At 44.5% G+C, this 18790-nt stretch overlaps 1 protein-coding gene across 2 annotated transcripts in view; it reads right to left on the reverse strand.

Annotated features, from left to right (window-relative positions):
- The window catches only part of CD164L2 (CD164 molecule like 2), an 87259-nt gene extending 69474 nt beyond the window's left edge, over positions 1 to 17785 (reverse strand). For both annotated transcript variants that reach the window (XM_058196516.1, XM_058196517.1), the window contains exons 1-2: positions 17631 to 17785; positions 1707 to 1814 (exon numbers count right to left, since the gene is read on the reverse strand). In XM_058196516.1, coding sequence (XP_058052499.1) covers positions 1707 to 1814; positions 17631 to 17721 — 199 coding nt within the window. In that variant the 5' untranslated portion in view covers positions 17722 to 17785. The remainder of the gene's footprint in view (positions 1 to 1706; positions 1815 to 17630) is intronic.
- Positions 17786 to 18790: the final 1005 nt, after the last annotated feature.

Here is an 18790-nt window from a genome sequence, read left to right on the forward strand (position 1 = left end):
ATTTACCAGTTCTCCGAACTACTCAATTTTTCCGCTACCGGTTCGCTAGAACCTGTCGTAACTGGCTGAATAACACCTCTGTAGGTAACATTATCACAGCACTGATTATGTTACCTAGTTTGGTACCTAGTTTGGTAAGGAAATGTCTGCAAGAAAACAACCAAGCTCAGAGAGCAACAAGGATCCACAGTTCAACATTGAGCTGCAAATATTGTGTTCTATTAGCTAACATAACTCTCCCTACTTCTTGAATGCAAACTCTCAGTTTCTAATCCATACTGGCCAGCAATTCTCACTAGCAACAAGCACCAGGTCTCAAAAATCAATAGACAGCAAAGGCTGTTCTTTTATAGCTTCGGGCTATCTCTCCCATCCTGGAACTGTAGCCAGGGCAACAAGCCAGTTGCAAACCAAAAGACATTCAGATCTTGAGATGGCTTAGATGTTCCCATAAAATAGAAGGATTTTCAGAGTGCTGGCCTTAACGTGGCTCTTGTGGACCATTACAACTTTCAGCATCTGTCACCACTGGCCATGAAGGCTAATCTGTTAGAAGTTGCAGTCTGCCAGTTGATAGCTTGTCCTTGCAAAAAAAAAAAAGAGGTCCTCACAAGGAGGTAATAGTAACTGTGAGAGGGATCTTGGAGTCCTAGTGGACAATCACTTAAATATGAGCCAGCCGTGTGTAGCAGCTTCCCAAAAAGCCAACACAGTTCTAGGCTGTATAAACAGAGGGATAGAATCAAGATCACGTGAAATGTTAATACCACTTTATAATGCCTTGGTAAGGCCACACTTGGAATACTGCATCCAATTTTGGTCACCACGATGTAAAAAGGATGTTGAGACTCTAGAAAGAGTGCAGAGAAGAGCAACAAAGATGATTAGGGGACTGGAAGCTAAAACATATGAAGGAACTGGATGTGTCTAGTTTAATGAAAAGAAAGACTAGGGGAGACATGATAGCAGTGTTCCAATATCTCAGGGGCTGCCACAAAGAAGAGGGAGTCAAGCTATTCTCCAAAGGGCAGGACAAGAAGCAACGGGTGGAAACTAATCAAGGAGAGAAGCAACTTAGAACTAAGGAAAAATTTCCTGATAGTTGGAACAATTAATCAGTGGAACAACTTGCTTCCAGAAGTTGTAAATGCTCCAACACTGGAAGCTTTTAAAGAAGATATTGGATAACCATTTGTCCGAAATGGTATAGGGTTTCCTGCCTAAGCAGGGGGTTGGACTAGAAGACCTCCAAGGTCCCTTCCCCTTATCCTATCCTATCCTATCCTATCCAATCCAATCCAATCCTACCCTATCCTGTCCAACAGCATTCATCAATTCTGGACATTGGTGACCTGAACCCTGCTTATTCTGAGCAGCATTTCCATTTAGATAAGATGCCAGTAGACTCTGACCAAAAATTCAAGCCTGTGCTGATAAGACAGAGAAGTGCATTCTATAATAATGGCCTAAACAGTCATTCAAACTAATTTATGGCACTGGTCATCTTCTGACGTATTTTTTTTGGGTGCTGATGCACAAAACCTAGCAACGTTATATGTATGTTGTCACAGGGTCGGTATCCAAGAGCAGCAGGGAGGTGTAAAATTGCATCCTGAGTATTTATGCAATAACGGTAAAGTGGTAATAATGGTAAAATGAAGTATGCAATGCAAATATTTGGCCAGCATTTTTTTTTATTGACTCACCTGGCTTGTCATGAGGCTCCTGACAGTATTTCCAAATGCAGTTTGTAATATTCTGGGAAGGAGAACCTTCAGTGCACTGTTTACATGACTCCAGATCTTTACATTCCCCTGTTTAAAAACAAAAAAAAAGAGGCATAGAAAAGTTGTTTTCCTTCCAGTCTATAGATGTGGATCGAGGTGAAATCCAGCAGGTTCTGACAGCTTCTGGAGAACTGGTAGCAGAAAGTTCAGAGAACCGGCAAAGGCCACCCCTGGCTGTCTCCAGAGTGGGGTGGGAATGGGGATTTTGCAGTATCCTTCCACTGCCACCACGCCAACCAAGCCACACCACACACACCTAGCCACGCCCACAGAAACCAGTAGTAAAAAAAATTGGATTTCACCACTGAAGTGGATCCTAAAGGGTTGGGTTGAAGTGACAGAAAATTGTTAAGTTCTAGAGTTATTCAATGACCAGGAACTGTCAAAAAATTGCCCTTTGCCTCCCCCCCCCCACCCAAATTTTCAGATATTTAATTTGGATTGGACAGGTAATCCTCAATTTACAACGATTCATTAGCAACTGTTTGAAGTCACAACAGCTCTGAAAAAAAGGCTATTGATTACCAGCCCTTGTACTTAGGGACTGTCACAGTATCTCCACAAATATGTGAGCAACATTTGAGCGCTTGGCAACTGGTTTGCATTTAGGAAGACTGCAGCATCCAAAGCAGGGGTGAAATGTAAAATGTGTTACTACCGGTTCTGTGGGTGTGGCTTGGTGGGGGGAGGGGTAATGTGACTGGGTGGGCGTGGCCAACTTTTTTTTTTTTTTTTTTTTACTATTAAAAGCATTTTTTCTACAACCTCTTCGGCTGGAGAGGTTGTAAAAAAATGCTTTTAAAAAGTTCTGGTGATCAGGCAACTCAGCTGGGATCATCAGAGGAGCCTTTTAAAAGCATTTTTTTACAACCTCTTCGGCTAAAGAGGTTGTAGAAAAAATGCTTTTAAAAGGTTCTGATGATCCCAGCTGAGCCGCGCGATCATCAGAGACTTTTTTTTTACTTTTAAAAGCATTTCTTTGGCTGAAGAAAAAATGCTTTTAGAAGTAAAGGAAAAAACCCTCTGAAGATCGCACGGCTCAGCTGGGTATGGGGGGGGGTGCAGGGATTTTTGCTACCGGTTCTCCAAACCACCCGCCACCATTGCTACCGGATCAGGCGATCCGGTCCGAACCGGGAGCATTTCATCTCTGATTCAAGGGTCATGAGATCACCATGTGTGACCTTCCCAGACAGCTTCCAAGAAGCAAAATAATGGGGGAAGCTGGATTTGCTTAATAACCACATGATTCTCTTAACAACTACTGTGATTTGCTTAAGAACGGTAACCAAAAGTCATAAAATCAAGTGCAACTCTGCAACTCCTTTAATAATCAGCTTGCTTAGCAATGGAAATTCTGAACCCAACTGAGGTCATAGGTCAAGGACTCCCTGTTCCTGACAGGGAGTTGCCATGCTACTTTCAGAACTGTCTTTTAAATTTATCCCTAACATTAGAGGCTCAACATGGAGTGGTGCGGTGGCCTAGAGGTGGAGCTCTCACCTCACAATCAGAAGGCTGTGAGTTCGATCCTAGGTAGAGGCAGATATTTCTCTCTCTGGGCACACTGAGAATAGATCTGCTGAACAAAACTCCGCATTGGCAAGAGGAAGAGTATCCGGCCATTAAAACACCCTGCTAGCTCTATTCAGTTGCCCAGACTCCACCCCGCAAAGGATTGTGGGGGTCATTAAATGAAGATGATTAGAGGCTCAACATGAACTTGATCAACTTAATGCAGGGTCCTACACTGCCAAGGTGCTGAGATCTTCATCCTGGACTCCATCACCACCGGAAAAGGGACTGGGAGCGTCAAACACATTTTTTGTTTGCTGTGAAGAAACCATGACACGATCAGTTAAACTTTAGAGCAGGGGTCTCCAACCTTGGCAGCTTTAAGACTTGTGGACTTTAACTCCCAGAGTTCCTCAGCCAGCAAAGCTGGCTGAGGAATTCTGGGAGTTGAAGTCCACAAGTCTTAAAGCAGCCAAGGTTGGAGACCCCTTGCTTTAGAGAATTTAACCAATCAGACCAAGGAAACCCATGCAGCAACTATGCTAAACATTGTAAGAATGATTACGGTTAGGTGTACACACTGAGTTGAGCCCAAACCTGTCTTGTTTTGTTCGCTTTTGTTTATTTTTGTTATTGTTAATGCAAGAATCCAGCGTATGCTTCCTTTCTTGCTATGTATCATGTGAATCTGGCCAGTGATGATTTCTGCTAGGAACAAACCCTAATGAACAAAATAATTAGCCTGATGTGTAAGCCGTAAGCCAAAACTGTATTTCTGTCACTTTTAGGAAGAGATATTTTGATCTTCTTCTTGTTTTTCTACTCTTTCAGTATTATATCCTTGGGCTTCTTTGTCTCTACTAGCTTGTTAGCCTGCAGGCAGTTGCCACATGTCCACATGTGTGTTTAGTTTCTGTATATGATGTAGAAAATAATATTTTTCTCTGACTACAGTCGATGCACTGGATGGGGTAGAGCCCTCTCTGCTGTTGCCCCGGCCCAGCTCCACCATGCATGCACATGTGCCGCCTGCCGGCCAGCTGGTCTTCAAAGGGCCAGCTGGTGGCTCAGACTGCTAAGACAGTCTGTTATTAACAGCAGCTGCTTGCAATTACTGGAAGTTCCAGTCCCACCAGGCCCAAGGTTGACTCAGCCTTCCATCCTTTATAAGGTAGGTAAAATGAGGACCCGGATTGTTGGGGGGGGCAATAAGTTGACTTTGTATATAATATACAAATGGATGAAGACTATTGCTTGACATAGTGTAAGCCGCCCTGAGTCTTCGGAGAAGGGCGGGATATAAATGCAAATTTTTAAAAAAAGTATCTACCGTGTATGCACGGGGGGGGGGGGCGCATGCAGGGGATGTGCATGCGCATGCAAGGGGGAGAGTGCGGGTTGGTGCAGGAGGCTTTCCGGGCCCAAAATGGGGCATGGGGGAGCCTCGCGCTGCGCCCCCCATACCCCGTTTTGGCTTCCAGGTTGGTGCAGGCGGCTTTCCAGGCTCAAAACAGGGCGAGGGGGGGACACGTGTGCATGCGTGGGGGCGCTCGCATTGCATTTTGGGGGTTCGGGCACGCAGGCGTGCATTAGCATATGCGCACGCTTTGGGCACTCGGCACCGAAACGGTTAACAATCACTGAGGTAGACGGTGAGCTAGAAAAGCTCGTGCAGGGACTATTAAAGTGCCACAAGATTCTGTGTTGTTTTGCCATAAAAAGTGAACATAGTTCTCAGGGTGGAAATATTAATAAAAAAATGTTATCATTGCAATTTACATAGCTGCTCATCTCCCAACACAATAACTGCACAAGATGAGAAAAACAACGAGAAAAATGTTGACAGCGTGAGTGATTGTCCAAGGATAATTGTATATAATTAAAGGCTTGTGATCCAGCAAGTGGCTGTACCTAGCTGATCTTGAAATGCTAAGTGGGGTCAAAGCTGATTAAGTGTTGGACAAGAGACCACTCACAAACACACATACAACCCAAGCTGTAGACTAGGCTGCAAAGTTGAAAAGCCCCCTTGACAAAGATAACGACAAACCACTTATATGTTCACAGTCAGTTTGGTGTAGTGGGGAAGGTACTGGCCTAGAGATCAGGAGGCAGTGAATTCTGGTCTTCCCCTTAAGACATGAAAGCTACTGGGTGACCTGGAGCCAGTTCCTCTTCTCCAAACTAACCCATTTCACAGGGTAACCGTTGCAGAGAAAATCGAAGGCAGGAACAGTGTATGTGTGTGTACATGTGTGTGCATAAAGACAGAACATAAACCTAATGATCCATTAATAAACACTGTTGCCAAGGCAAGTACATTGAAAGTAACGGGGAATTGAGCTTGTCAATAGCACCATTTTGCTGGAAAAGAGCCAGCTTGATGATACTATAGCGAACGTTGTATCTCCATAATAAGGGCATCCTGTATCACTTACGCATGTGATATTGTGTTAACCTTGCCAGTTGGTGCGTAATGCTGGCCTGCTTATGACAACACTGTCAAAAACCTCCATTTTTTTTCTGGGAAAACAATAAGGCAATAGCAGTTGGAAATTCATTGCAGATCAAATAAACTTACAAACGATGCCTGTTCAGGACTTCAGGCTCAAGAGGAGCCTTTTACAGAGGAATGATTGAGCCTGTCATCTGCACCTCTATAACTGTCTGGTTTGGTTCTGCAACCCAACAAGACAGACATAGACTTCAGAAGATAATTAGAACTGCAGAAAAAACTATTGCTACCGACCTGCCTTCCATTGAGAACCTGTATATTGCACAAATCAAAAAGAGGGCCGTGAAAATATTTACAGATCCCTCACATCCTGGACATAATGTCAGCATTCCAGAAACACCCCCCTCTTCAAGTAAAGACTCCAAAGCAAGCAGGGTCTCCAACCTTGGCAACTTTAAGCCTGGAGGACTTTAACTCTGGCTGGGAAATTCTGGGAGTTGAAGTCCTCCGGGCTTAAGGTTGCTAAGGTTGGAGAGCCCTGCTCAAGAGGACAGCTCGTTTTGAGCCTAAAGCTCGTAACTGTCTGCCACGAGAACAACTTTCTACCGCTGCCTTGTCTCTTGAACCCAGATGGGTTGCATTTCAAACTCCCATACCCCTCATCCAAGGTGCTACAGATACACCCTTTGACTTTGCTTCTGTCAGCCTATCCTAGGAGTAGAGTAGAGTAGAGTAGAGTAGAGTACAGTAGAGTAGAGTAGAGTAGAGAATAGAATAGAATAGAATAGAATAGAATAGAATAGAATAGAACAGAATAGAATATAATAGAATTTTTATTGGCCAAATGTGATTGGACACACAAGGAATTTGTCTTGGTGCATATGCTCTCAGTGTATATAAAAGAAAAGATACATTCATCAAGGTACAACATTTACAACACAATTGATGGTCAATATATCAATATAAATCATAAGGATTGCCAGCAATATAACAGCAACAAAGTTATAGTCATACAGTCATAAGTGGAAAGAGATTGGTGATGGGAACTATGAGAAGATTAATAGTAGTGCAGATTTAGTAAATAGTTTGACAGTGTTGAGGGAATTATTTGTTTAGCAGAGTGATGGCCTTCAGGAAAAAACTGTTCTTGTGTCTAGTTGTTCTGTTGTGCAGTGCTCTATAGCGTCGTTTTGAGGGTAGAATAGAATAGAATAGAATAGAATAGAATAAATTCTTTATTGGTCAAGTGTGATTGGACACACAAGGAATTTGTCTTTGGTGCATATGCTTTCAGTGTACATTAAAAAAAAGATAGATTCATCAAGAATCATAAGGTACAAAATATCCCTGAAAAACATCTACCAATTTTGGTTTTAACCCTTCCCAGGAAAAGGGAACCAGTCCTCCCTTGAAATAACTGATTGAGCAACTGTAACTTCTAAGACGTTTATGCCTAACATTCAACCAAATCTTGCAAGAATCTCAGACTTTTGATAAATTAATCAGTGTTTTTCAACCTCAGCAACTTTAAGATCTGTGGACTTCAACTCCCAGAATTCATGCTGGCTGGGGAATTTTAAGAGCCACTCAAAGTTGCCAAGTTTGAAAAACTCTGCTATAGTTAATTCTATGCTTCCTTCTTTAATTATGGTGCCCGGAACTGGGATAATATTCAACCTGGGATCTGACAAAGCAAGGCAAATTCAAGATTTTTGTACCTAATCCCTAACTATTCTAGCATGCTATGATTTCACATACAGTAGTGGCCAAAATTGTGGAAACCTATTGGTAAAAGTGTATTTTTGAGGTTTGATGGCTAATGACATCACTTTTTTTTTGGAGTTTCAAGATAATCATATTCCACTGCTGGAATGGTCTGGGAATAGCCCAGACCTTCACCCAACAGAAAATCTATGGAGCCGACTAAAGAAACTTGTCAGCCAGAAGTGACCCAGTTAATAAACGCAATCATTCAATCTTGGTTTCACATTAAACAGCTGCAGAACTCAAAGACTTGGTTCACTCCATGGGAAGACCGTTTTAAGGCCGTAATTCATACTAAAGGTTACTCAGCGAAGTATTAACTGACATGGTGATAATTTTTGTATCTCGTTTTTTCTAGGGTGATAATTTTTGTATATCTTTTTTTTTTCTATGTGTTTCACTTTTCTTCTTTATACTGTAACTGCTATTCTAATAGCAAATCCTTTATAAAAGTTATTGCCTTACATTCTTGATTAAATTATCTTTCCATTGTTATATAATTCTATAGTACTACTCCCAAAAATAAAGTGGTGTTATTAGCTTGTTTTAGAAAATACACTTTTCCCAAAAGGTTTCTACAATTTTGGCCACTACTGTACATATAAAAAACAGTAAAGCTTTAAAATGGAGGTTTAAATGAAGCAATCCCCCCACTTCCTCATAATACTTATCTATTATTAACTTCGGTAATTTAATCATAAACCATACACTGTCACAAAGGGTAGTAAACTGCTTAAAAAGGTCGTAATCTTAACATAACATAACATAACATCAGAGTTGGAAGGGACCTTGGAGGCCTTCTAGTCCAACCCCCTGCCCAGGCAGGAAACCCTACACCATCTCAGTCAGATGGTTATCCAACATTTTCTTAAAAATTTCCAGTGTTGGAGCATTCACAACTTCTGAAGGCAAGTCGTTCCACTTATTAATTGTTCTAACTGTCAGGAAATTTCTCCTTAGTTCTAAGTTGCTTCTTTCCTTGATCAGTTTCCACCCATTGCTTCTTGTTCTACCCTCAGGTGCTTTGGAGAACAGCCCAACTCCCACTTCTCTGTGGCAGCCCCTGAGATATTGGAACACAGCTATCATGTCTCCCCTAGTCCTTCTTTTTGTTAAACTAGACATACCCAGTTCCTGCAACCGTTCTTCATATGTTTTATCCTCCAGTCCCCTAATCATCTTTGTTGCTCTTCTCTGCACTCTTTCTAGAGTCTCAACATCTTTTTTACATCGTGGCGACCAAAACTGGATGCAATATTCCAAGTGTGGCCTTACCAAGGCATTATAAAGTGGTACTAGCACTTCACGTGATCTTGATTCTATCCCTCTGTTTATGCAGCCCAGAACTGTGTTGGCTTTTTTAACAGCTGCTGCACACTGCTGGCTCATATCTAGATGGTTATCCACTAGGACTCCAAGATCCCTCTCACAGGTACTACTATTGAGCAAGGTACCACATATACGGTACTGGTGCATTTTGTTTTTTTGGCCTAAATGTAGAACCTTACTTAGCAATGGAAATCCTTGCTTAGCAATGGAAATTCTCATCCCAATTGTGGTCTTAAATCAAGGATTACCTGTACAGGTAGGCGTAGGCCTTGAATTACAGCACAATAGAGCCCAACATTTGTATTGCTAATTTGTTAAGTGAGTTTTGCCCCATTTTACAACTTTTCTTGCCAGAGTTGTTATCTGCATGGTTGCATTCGTTAAGTTAGTAATACGGTTGTTAAGTGAATCTGGCTTCCCCATTGACTTTGCTTGTGAGAAGGTCGCAAAAGGGGATCACATGACCCCGGGACACTGCGACTGTCATAAATGTGAGTCAGTTGCCAAGCATCTCAATTTTGATCACGTGACCACCAGGGGGCTGCAAAGGTCGTGTGAAAAACATCCATTTTTTTTCAGTACCATTGTAACTTTGAGCAGTCACTAAATGAACTGTTGTAAGTCGAGGACTACCTGTATAGCTCTTCTCAAGTGATTGGGATAGCTCACAACCTCTGGAGATCTTTCTACTCTGCACAGGGCAGAAAGATTTCATATCTGCCATGCAACTCTGATCCCATGTAGGTTTAAGGTAAACGTTCCCCTCGCACATCTGTGCTAGTCGTTCCTGACTCTAGGGGGCAGTGCTCATCTCCGTTTCAAAGCCGAAGAGCCAGCGCTGTCCGAAGACGTCTCCGTGGTCATGTGGCCGGCAGGACTCAATGCCAAAGGCGCACGGAATACTGTTACCTTCCCACCAAAGGTGGTCCCTATTTTTCTACTTGCATTTTTTTACGTGCTTTCGAACTGCTAGGTTGGCAGAAGCTGGGACAAGTCACGGGAGCTCACCCCGTTATGCGGCACTCGGGATTTGAACTACTGAACTGCCGACCTTTCGATCAACAAGCTCAGCATCTTAGCCACTGAGCCACCACACCCCTTCAGGTAGGATTACTCAACCCCAGGAGAAGGCCAGCTTGGAATGGAACTCGGGAACCAAGCCAAAAGTGAGAGGCAACCACCAGTAGTAACATCCAACCCCTTGCAACCAGCTCGCCGATCAGGAGAAAGTGTCCAACTTAGCCTGGGAGCCTTTTCTGTTTACTGAGACAAACACACATGTTCTCTCTCTCTCTCTCTTTCTTTCTCTTTCTCCCTCCCGCTCTCTTTAGTTAACCAATTATCTTTGTAGAGTGGAAGGTTGATGGGCTCTATTGCCATGGATACAGAGTTCTGGTTATAGCACTTTAACTAGCAGTGAGTGACTTAACAAGAGCCAGTAAGAAAGCAGGACTTGGTTCCTCAAATTCTTAGCAGGTTGGTGTGTTTTTGTTTGTTTGTGTGTGTGCCTGCATGTTGTTTAAGGAGCCCAGCTATTTTTGTCACCACACACAAGCACAGAGAAATTGGATGCTTTGCCCGATGGTTTCAAATCTTGGCACGCTGCTCCATCGGACGGGGGAGAGAGGAAAAACACTGCCTGCTTCAAGATCTCCTCCCATCTGTTCCAACCAACCCACAAACCGAGGCCTGTTCACACATTTATCAATAGCCCTTGTCCCTGCCATCAGCAACTCTCGGGGAAGGGACATGAAGCAAAGCTGCCCACTCTCCCATCTGCTGCGCTACGGAGTCTTTCTCAGCATCTGGAAAAGCTGGGGACCTCCAAAATCAGAATCCTGATACACAGGAGTGTCATTTATTCCCCCAAACTAAAGCTTACTCCTGAGTAAGCGTGCTTGCAAGTGTGATCTGCAAGCACAGCTCCAAGTAGACACATCCATGACGTGCAGTGTCCTAGGAGCTGCCGTTATTGTGGTTCGTTGCATGGTAAGCCAGTTAGATGTTCAGACCAGATTTGGCATTTTTATCCATCTATCGAGTCCTTCCCAAGGACCTGGGAAAGGCAGATGTGGAAGTTTAATGATGTTAAAGGTATTGTCTCGGGTTGTTCTGAGTACAGCTGCCTTTTGCAATTGACTGGTGATGAAGCCGTCAATGCCTGCGATTTTGTGAACGCCTCCATTGTTATTGTCAAATGCATATTTATTTATTTATTTATTAATCAAACTTATATACCACACCATCTCCCGTAGGACTACATGCCACCTGACTGCCGACAAATCTGGTCCCAGAGGAAGAACATAGCGCAGGGGTGTCAAAATCAAGACCCATGGGCCGGATCTGGCCTGCGGGGTGCTTAGATCCGGCCCGTGGGGCCACCCTGGAAACAGCAAAGGACCAATCCTTGGTGCCTCTGCCAGCGAAAACAGAGCTCGGGAGGGCCGGAGCTCCATTTTCGCTGGCAGAGGGTTAGCAAAACAAACTAAAAACAAAACAAAAGGAGACATGTTTCCCCTTTTGAGCATGCAAGAGGGGACAGAAAAGGAGAAATGGAAAGAGGAAAGACAAAGGTTGGAAGATGGGAAGAGAGCAAGGAAGGGAAAATAAGGAAAGAGGGGAAGGAAGAAGAAAGAAGAATGAAGAGGGGGGAGGGAGGGGGAGGGAGGGGGAGAGAGGAAGGCAGGCAGGCAGGCAGGCAGGCAGGGAGGAAGGAAGGAAGGAAGGAAGGAAGGAAGGAAGGGATTGATTATCATGAGAGTGAGGGAGGGTCTGAGGGAAGTCCTCCCTTAGCACTTGGCCACCACAGGTGCCCCCCCCATATGAGTGATGTAGAACTGGCTACACCTACCCTGGCCACACCCACTTTGCCCCCCCCAGGTCAACCCTGATGCAGCCCTCAATGAAATCGAGCTTGACACCCCGCTATAGCGTAAACGGAAAATTGCAGCTCAGTGAGAGAGCATCTATGGTACGTTTTTCTGGCTTCAGCTAAGAAATATTTTGATCTGAAATCCTGCAGAATAGTTACCATCAATGTGCAGGTCCATCTTATTACAGGGTACCTTCCTGATCTGCAAAGAAACCCACTCCAGTCCATAAAATAAATATATAATTTAGAACAGAAAGCAGAACACAAAAAGGGCAGGAAACACCTCTGTCATAGCTACACAGAAATCCATCTTCTGACTATCCTGCAAGGCACGGTTTCTCAACTCTGCCAACTTTAAGATGGGTGGATTTCAACTCCCAGAATTCCTCAGACAGACATGCTGGCTGGGGAATTCTGGGAGCTGAAGTCCACCCATCTTAAAGTTGGCAGAGTTGGGAAGCCATATGGCTCAGTGGCTAAAAGACCAAACTTGTCGATCTGAAAGGACAGCAGTTCGCCAGTTTGAATCCCTAGTACAGAGGGTTGGACTAAATGACCTCCAAGGTCCCTTCCAACTCTGCTACTGTTACTGTTACAAACCCTGCTGTAAGGCAAATACGATCCTGTCTCCTTATGACATCATAGATAACTGGAGTAGAAGCTCGGCCTTCTTTGATATCTGTGCACCCCAGATCTTGCCGTGGGTCCATCTCCTTTCCAAAACTGCCTGCCAAGGTCCCAAGCTTTGCATTGCAAAACAGTGGCTGGTATCCTTCATCTCCAGGTCAACCCACATCATGCACTTATGCATGTATTCCCCAGAGGGGCAACTATTATAACAATAGTTATAAAACTATTGTTTTATAATTGATAAAACAATAGTTGACATTTGACTCTGCCCTCAAGGCCTCATTTTGCAATGGACGGATGCTGATTGGTAGGCTTCAGGAATCTAATAAAAAGACGGAACAAAACAGGTCACACCGGTGTGAAATCCACCCGCTGCTGCCCCAGGGGAGAGCCAATCACAAGAGAGCAGGTGTTTCAAAGAGTCTGCACAACACTTTCCATTCTTGCCTATAAAGTACTTAGGCTGTAAAGCTTCAGGAGGATACCATCCTTGCTTTCTTCTCCTATTTCCATGGATTCAGATTACACTACGTGCATCGCTAATTTGCTTCCTCGGATAACAATTGCCCTGAATTAATACCTGGACAATAGTGTGTTGAAAAGATCCAGGCTTGCAAAGACCCAGATTGGCACAGATGCCTCCAACATCTGGCTTACTGTTGTGACCTAGACCCAAGTAGGTGGTAGGAAACTCAGTCAGTGTAAAAACAAACTTACTTTATTCGAACAGCTGAGAATTCTCATTCTCCGCGTAGTTCAACTAAATTAAAGCAAATTCCTCCCAACACAAATTCCTCAGTCCTATCGCAAACGTTGGTCCAATTAGGCAAACTGCCAAAGGCCTTTCTTGGCTATACAAAATAAATGCAACAAGACGAAGCTATCAATGTTGTTTTCAGGCAAAGCCCAAATGCCCTTGTTGGTCTTTTAAGCCTTATGGGAGGGGCCACTCGTCTCTTGGCCCTACTCCTGAGTCGTCCTCTTTGCTTGAGCTGCTCTTGCCTTCTGGCAGCTCTTCACATGCGTGCATTAGGAACAGGCTCCTTCTGTTCCTCTACCTCACTACTGTCAGCCTCTGGAAGCTCTGGAGTCCGCACCTCACTCCCCGATGGCCCTGACCCCACCTCTGCCTCTGACGCAGAGCCCTCATCCGGGCCTTCCCCAGCCTCCAGGACTGGCTCGTGTTCTTCCCCAGCCACATCACTATCCAACTCCATTGCCAGCTCTGCAGGCTGCTGGCGGACCACAACACTTACTATATTGTTTTCAATGTGATTAAGTGACCTCCCAGAATGCTAAGTTTGGTTGGTGTTAACTTTGGTTGTTGTTTTGTTTATATTTAGCCTGTTATGGGAGAGTCACTTTGGGCAGCAAGATAGGTGGCATAGAAATTTAGCAATACTGAGTGAAAACACCCAGGCTTGCAAAGATCCAGGTTCGCACAGATGCCTCCAACATCTGGCTTGCTATGTTGTTTTCAATGTAACCTAATGACTTCCCGGGATGCTAAGTTTATACCGCAACCAATTTTGGTCACCATAGTACAAAAAAGATGTGGAGGCTTTGGAGACTTCTTCAGCTTCTTGGATGAGAAGCGAAATGTCTTCAAAGAAAAACCAGAAAGTCCAGTTGCCTTTTAAAAAAGCACCTTTGGGACAACTATGACCTGTATGACTGAGAATCTCCATAGACGATAGGTCAGTGTATTGTCCAACTGCCCAAAAGGGGATAATTTAGTACCCAACTTCATCACGGTCTATAGAGTCCAGCTAGTTGGGTGACACATTCTGCATTGCTGCCTTATTTACAAGGTCTCATAAGCCATTCCTCAAAATGTAAAATGTGCCCGCCGGCTATGAAAATGTTACACAGCCCTGAGCTACTGACTTCTTCGTTTTGTTTTTGTTTTTGTTTTTTTTAATTTGCATTTATATCCCGCCCTTCTCCGAAGACTCAGGGCGGCTTACACTATGTCAAGCAATAGTCTTCATCCATTTGTATATTATATACAAAGTCAACTTATTGCCCCCAACAATCTGGGTCCTCATTTTACCTACCTTATAAAGGATGGAAGGCTGAGTCAACCTTGGGCCTGGTGGGACTAGAACCTGCAGTAATTGCAAGCAGCTGCTGTTAATAACAGACTGTCTTACCAGTCTGAGCCACAGAGGCCCCTTCTTCGTTGCATAAAGCCCAGTTTAATTGAGCTCACCGTTAAGGCAGAAATCACACGAAGTGTACAGCGACACAACATCCAGCCATAGAACACACACACATTTAAAAAAAAAGCCTGCTCAACAACAGGTTGGTACAACAGGGATGGGCCAGCATCTATCAGACTGTTCTAATGAATGGGCTGATAGCTTTGAAAGAGAGAGAGAGAGAGAGAGAGAAACCCCAGAGTAGGCGAAAAACAGAAGTATGACTCCATCTGCATTACTAAACCACTTTCTTAAAATACTCCCGATCCAACACCAAGACAGATTGGCATTAAGCATGCTACCAAGAGAAAGAGAAAAAGAATGAATATGAATATGTGTTTCTGCAGCACACGGTTACATGCCCTGACAGAAAATACATTGGTGGACCGCATGGGTATTTTGTGGTACAAACATTGCACACTGAGCATTTTTAGAAGGGGCTATCAAACCCCGGATTCCCAGAATTTGGAATAAATCTGGAAGGAATCCTAACTATAAAGACGGACCTTGACTTACAGCAGTTCTTTTAGTGACCGTTCAAAAATCTTATGACCGTTGCAGCATCCCCTGGGTCACATGATCAAAATTCAGCTGCTTCGCAACTTACTCCTATTTATGAGAGTTGCCATGTCCTGTGGTCATGTGATTCACTCGTGCGACCTTCTGACAAGCAAAGTCATGGGAAATCCAGATTCACTTACCAACCGTATTACCAACTTAACAAATGCAATGATTCGCTTAACAACAATGGCAAGAAAAATCAGAAAAGGGGGCAAAGCTCACTTAATAAATGTTTCACTTAACAATATAATTTTTTGACTCCGTTGCGGTTGTAACTCGAGGACTACCTGTATAATAATTATATTAGACCTCTTCAGTTGCATGTCAAATACTATCTGGTGCCCATACTGAAAACTCTGCATTTGGGGTGGACTTTCAGATCAGTAGGCTGGAAAAGTGCAAGATACATAGCTTGCAGAAATGAACTCATGACAGGCCTTCTCTTCTATAGAAGAGATTCAACATACTTATTACTTTTTCTCTAATTAATCAGAACTCTAGTTAGATTACAGCTATCTTGACCAAAGGACAAAAGTAAACTAGGCGGCTCACTGGCTAAGACACTGAGCTTGCTGATCAGAAAGGTGGGCAGTTCTGCGGTTCGAATCCCTAGTACAGGTCTCCTGTGTGAGTAGGGGGTTGGACTAGATGACCTCCAAGGTCCTTTCGACTCTGTTACTGTTAAACTAAAAGGGAATCCTGGTCCGTGGAGCCAAGCCCTTTCCTCCCCCCAAAATGTGGAGGCTTTCAGCTTCACAATTACTTGCAAAGTGCTACCTTCAAGAATTAACTTCCCCTACAGTCTTGCATTATATTGCCAGGTGAACAGCTGAACTCCAAATGTCAAAGACAATTAAGAATTCAACATATATGTGTGAATCAGAGGAATGGGTGATCTGGGAGAATGACCATCAGGTTTTGACCAAGAAGATCTGGGTTTGAACCCAGAAACACCAATAAAACCTATTGGCTGTGTTCCCATATCACATTTAGTGATAGTACAAGTGCTTTCCTGAATTAATACGTGGAGTACAGACATTCATTCAGGACAGCAAATTTGTACATCTAAGTACAAAAGTATTACCTGGATTTGAGCAAATCAAATCCACCATCTAGCAAGTTTGGGAAAAAAATTAGCTTAGAGTAACCAAGTTCAGGATGCAGTGCAACTACAAGCAATGCATGTTTAATAGATCAAGTTGCATGAATTCAACTAGTTGAGATTTCCGATCAACCATTTTGATAGCTCTTCTCACCCCACTGCTGGGTTTTTATGAAAAATAAAAAGAGAAGGAGGAAATCTTGGAGGAAGGGCACATCATCAACATTAAGGTAACAATTAGGACCCACCCCAAGGAAGCCATTTCCTCTCTGGAGTAGGGAATGGGACTAAATAGGACTTGATGTTCTAAGAAGGGAATTGACCTATTTTTACAGCATGCTCTGCCGAAGCCTTCAACAACTTTTCCCAACTAGCAGGCAGGGATGATGGTAGCTGTAGTCCAACCTCTCTCTAGAGCAGGGCTCTCCAACCTTGGCAACTTTAAGCCTGGTGGACTTCCACTCCCAAAATTCCCCAGCCAGCTTTGCTCTAAAAAGGGGGCCTCCAACCTTCACAACTTAATAGATCGATAGATTAACAGAGTTGGAAGGGACCCTGTAGGTCATCTAGTCCAACCCCCTCCCCAACCAGGAGACCCTACCCCATTTCTGACAGATGGCAGTCCAGTCTCTTCTTAAAAGCCTCCCCTTTAAGCCTGGTGGACTTCAACTCTCAGAATTCCCCAACCAACTGGCTGGGGAATTCTGGGAGTTGAAGTCCGCCAGGCTTAAAGTTGCCAAGGTTGGAGACCCCTGCTCTAGATGGCTCCAGATTCTTTTTTTGAGGGGGGGTGGGGGCATACAGACTCAAGGTGGAGCATCTTGGGGGAAAGCAGGACTTTGCACTCATCTATCTCCCCCCCCACACACATTCCCATTTACTTCCCTGCGTCCCGTTGCAAAGCCACCTCAAGGCCAGAGGTCACCACAACTTTGCAAACCACAACCACCACCACCCTGCTCCCCACCTTGAGAGCAATGAAGTGACAACCAACTGGGAGTCCCAAGTGGATGGGTGGGAGGGGACCTAAGAGTGGGAGGGGAGAGGGAGGGAAGGGGAGAGAGAGAGAAGGAAAGAGAGAGAGGGAAAGAGAGAGAGAGGGGAGAGAGAGAAGGAAAGAGAGAGAGAGAGAGAAGGAAAGAGAGAGAGGGAGGGAGGGAGGAGGGAGAGAGAGGGAAAGAGAGAGAGAGGAAGGGAGAGAAGGAAAGAGAGAGAAGGAAAAAGAGAGAGAGAGAGAGGAAGAGAGAGAGGGAGGAGGAGGGAGAGGGGGAGAGAGAGAGAAGGAAGAGAGAGGGAGGAGAGAGAGGAGAGAGAGAAGAGAGAGAGAGGAAGGGAGGAGAGAGAGAGAGAGAGAGAGAGAAGGAAAGAGAGGGAGGGGGAGGGAGAGAAGGAGAGAGAGAGAGATCTCACCCACCTGCCTGGCTGGGGAGCAAGCCTGGCGCGCAGAGTAGGGCGCAGAGCAGCGCAGCCCGGAGCTCCCAAATGCGGGCCGGCGGGGCGGGCATGGCTGGGACTCCTCCGGCGGTCCAAACTCAAAGCGGCAGCGACTCGAGCGGTGCTTTTTCCGGTCACTTTGGAAACGAGGCTCGCCTGGAAAGCGCTCGCGGCAAAGGGAGAAGAGCCGGCGGCTGGGCGGCGAGCAAGCACATGCGCGCAGGGCGGAAAACAGAAAAAGAGAAAGAAAAAAAAAAGAAAGAAAGAAAGAAAAGCTGGGGGTGGGGCGGGCAGGTGAGTCGGCTGGGCGGGGCAGGGGGCTCCTCCCCCCCCGGTTCCTGCCCTCCTCCTCCTCCTCCTCCCCCCACCACCTTGGAAAAAGGCGAAGCCGGTTGCTAGGAATTCTCTTGGGCAGTTTGGGTGGCGCTCAGGCTCAGCGCAAAGGAATTCGGCTGGGATGCCCGCTTCGGACTTTAACCTGTTGGGTTACAACTCCCATAATCCACAAATAGCTGGAGGATCGGGTGGGGAGGAGATCATTTAGACCGGTGTATGGAGATTCTCAGTCATCCAGGTCGTGGTTGTCCCAAAGGTGCTTTTTTCTTTCTTTCTCCAAAAGGCAACTGGACTGTCTAGTTTTCGCTTCTCATCCTCATCAGCTCTGAAAATGTACCGCTTAATGTCTGGAGATTCTCAGCCATCCAGGTCATCATGGTTTCTCCTAGAGCTGGAGAAGCTTCTTGGATGGGAAGCGAAACGTCTTCAGAGAAAAAGCAGAAAGCCCAGTTGCCTCTTGAAAAAAAAAAAAAGCACCATTGAGATTTAAGACCAAGTTGTAAAGTTGTATGAATATTAATTTTTGTGATTGGAATAATGGAATTTAGGGGAAATGCTTGACACTATATTTTATGTTGTGAAAAGGGAGTAATCGGAAAATATTTGAATAGGAAGATTTAGCGTTAGGGTTAAATATTAGAAATATGATTGATTTGAAACTAAAAGGTTTTAACTTGGAGGAAGCAATGAGAGGAGGGGGAAAAAGAGAAAAAATGATTAATAATTAGAGATTAGGGCAGTGATGAAATCCATTTTTTTTACTACGGTTCTGTGGCCGTGGCTTGTTGGGCATGGTGGGTGCGC

The sequence above is a fragment of the Ahaetulla prasina genome, chromosome 10 (genome assembly GCF_028640845.1).
Source record: "Ahaetulla prasina isolate Xishuangbanna chromosome 10, ASM2864084v1, whole genome shotgun sequence".
Classification (NCBI taxonomy): domain Eukaryota; kingdom Metazoa; phylum Chordata; class Lepidosauria; order Squamata; family Colubridae; genus Ahaetulla; species Ahaetulla prasina.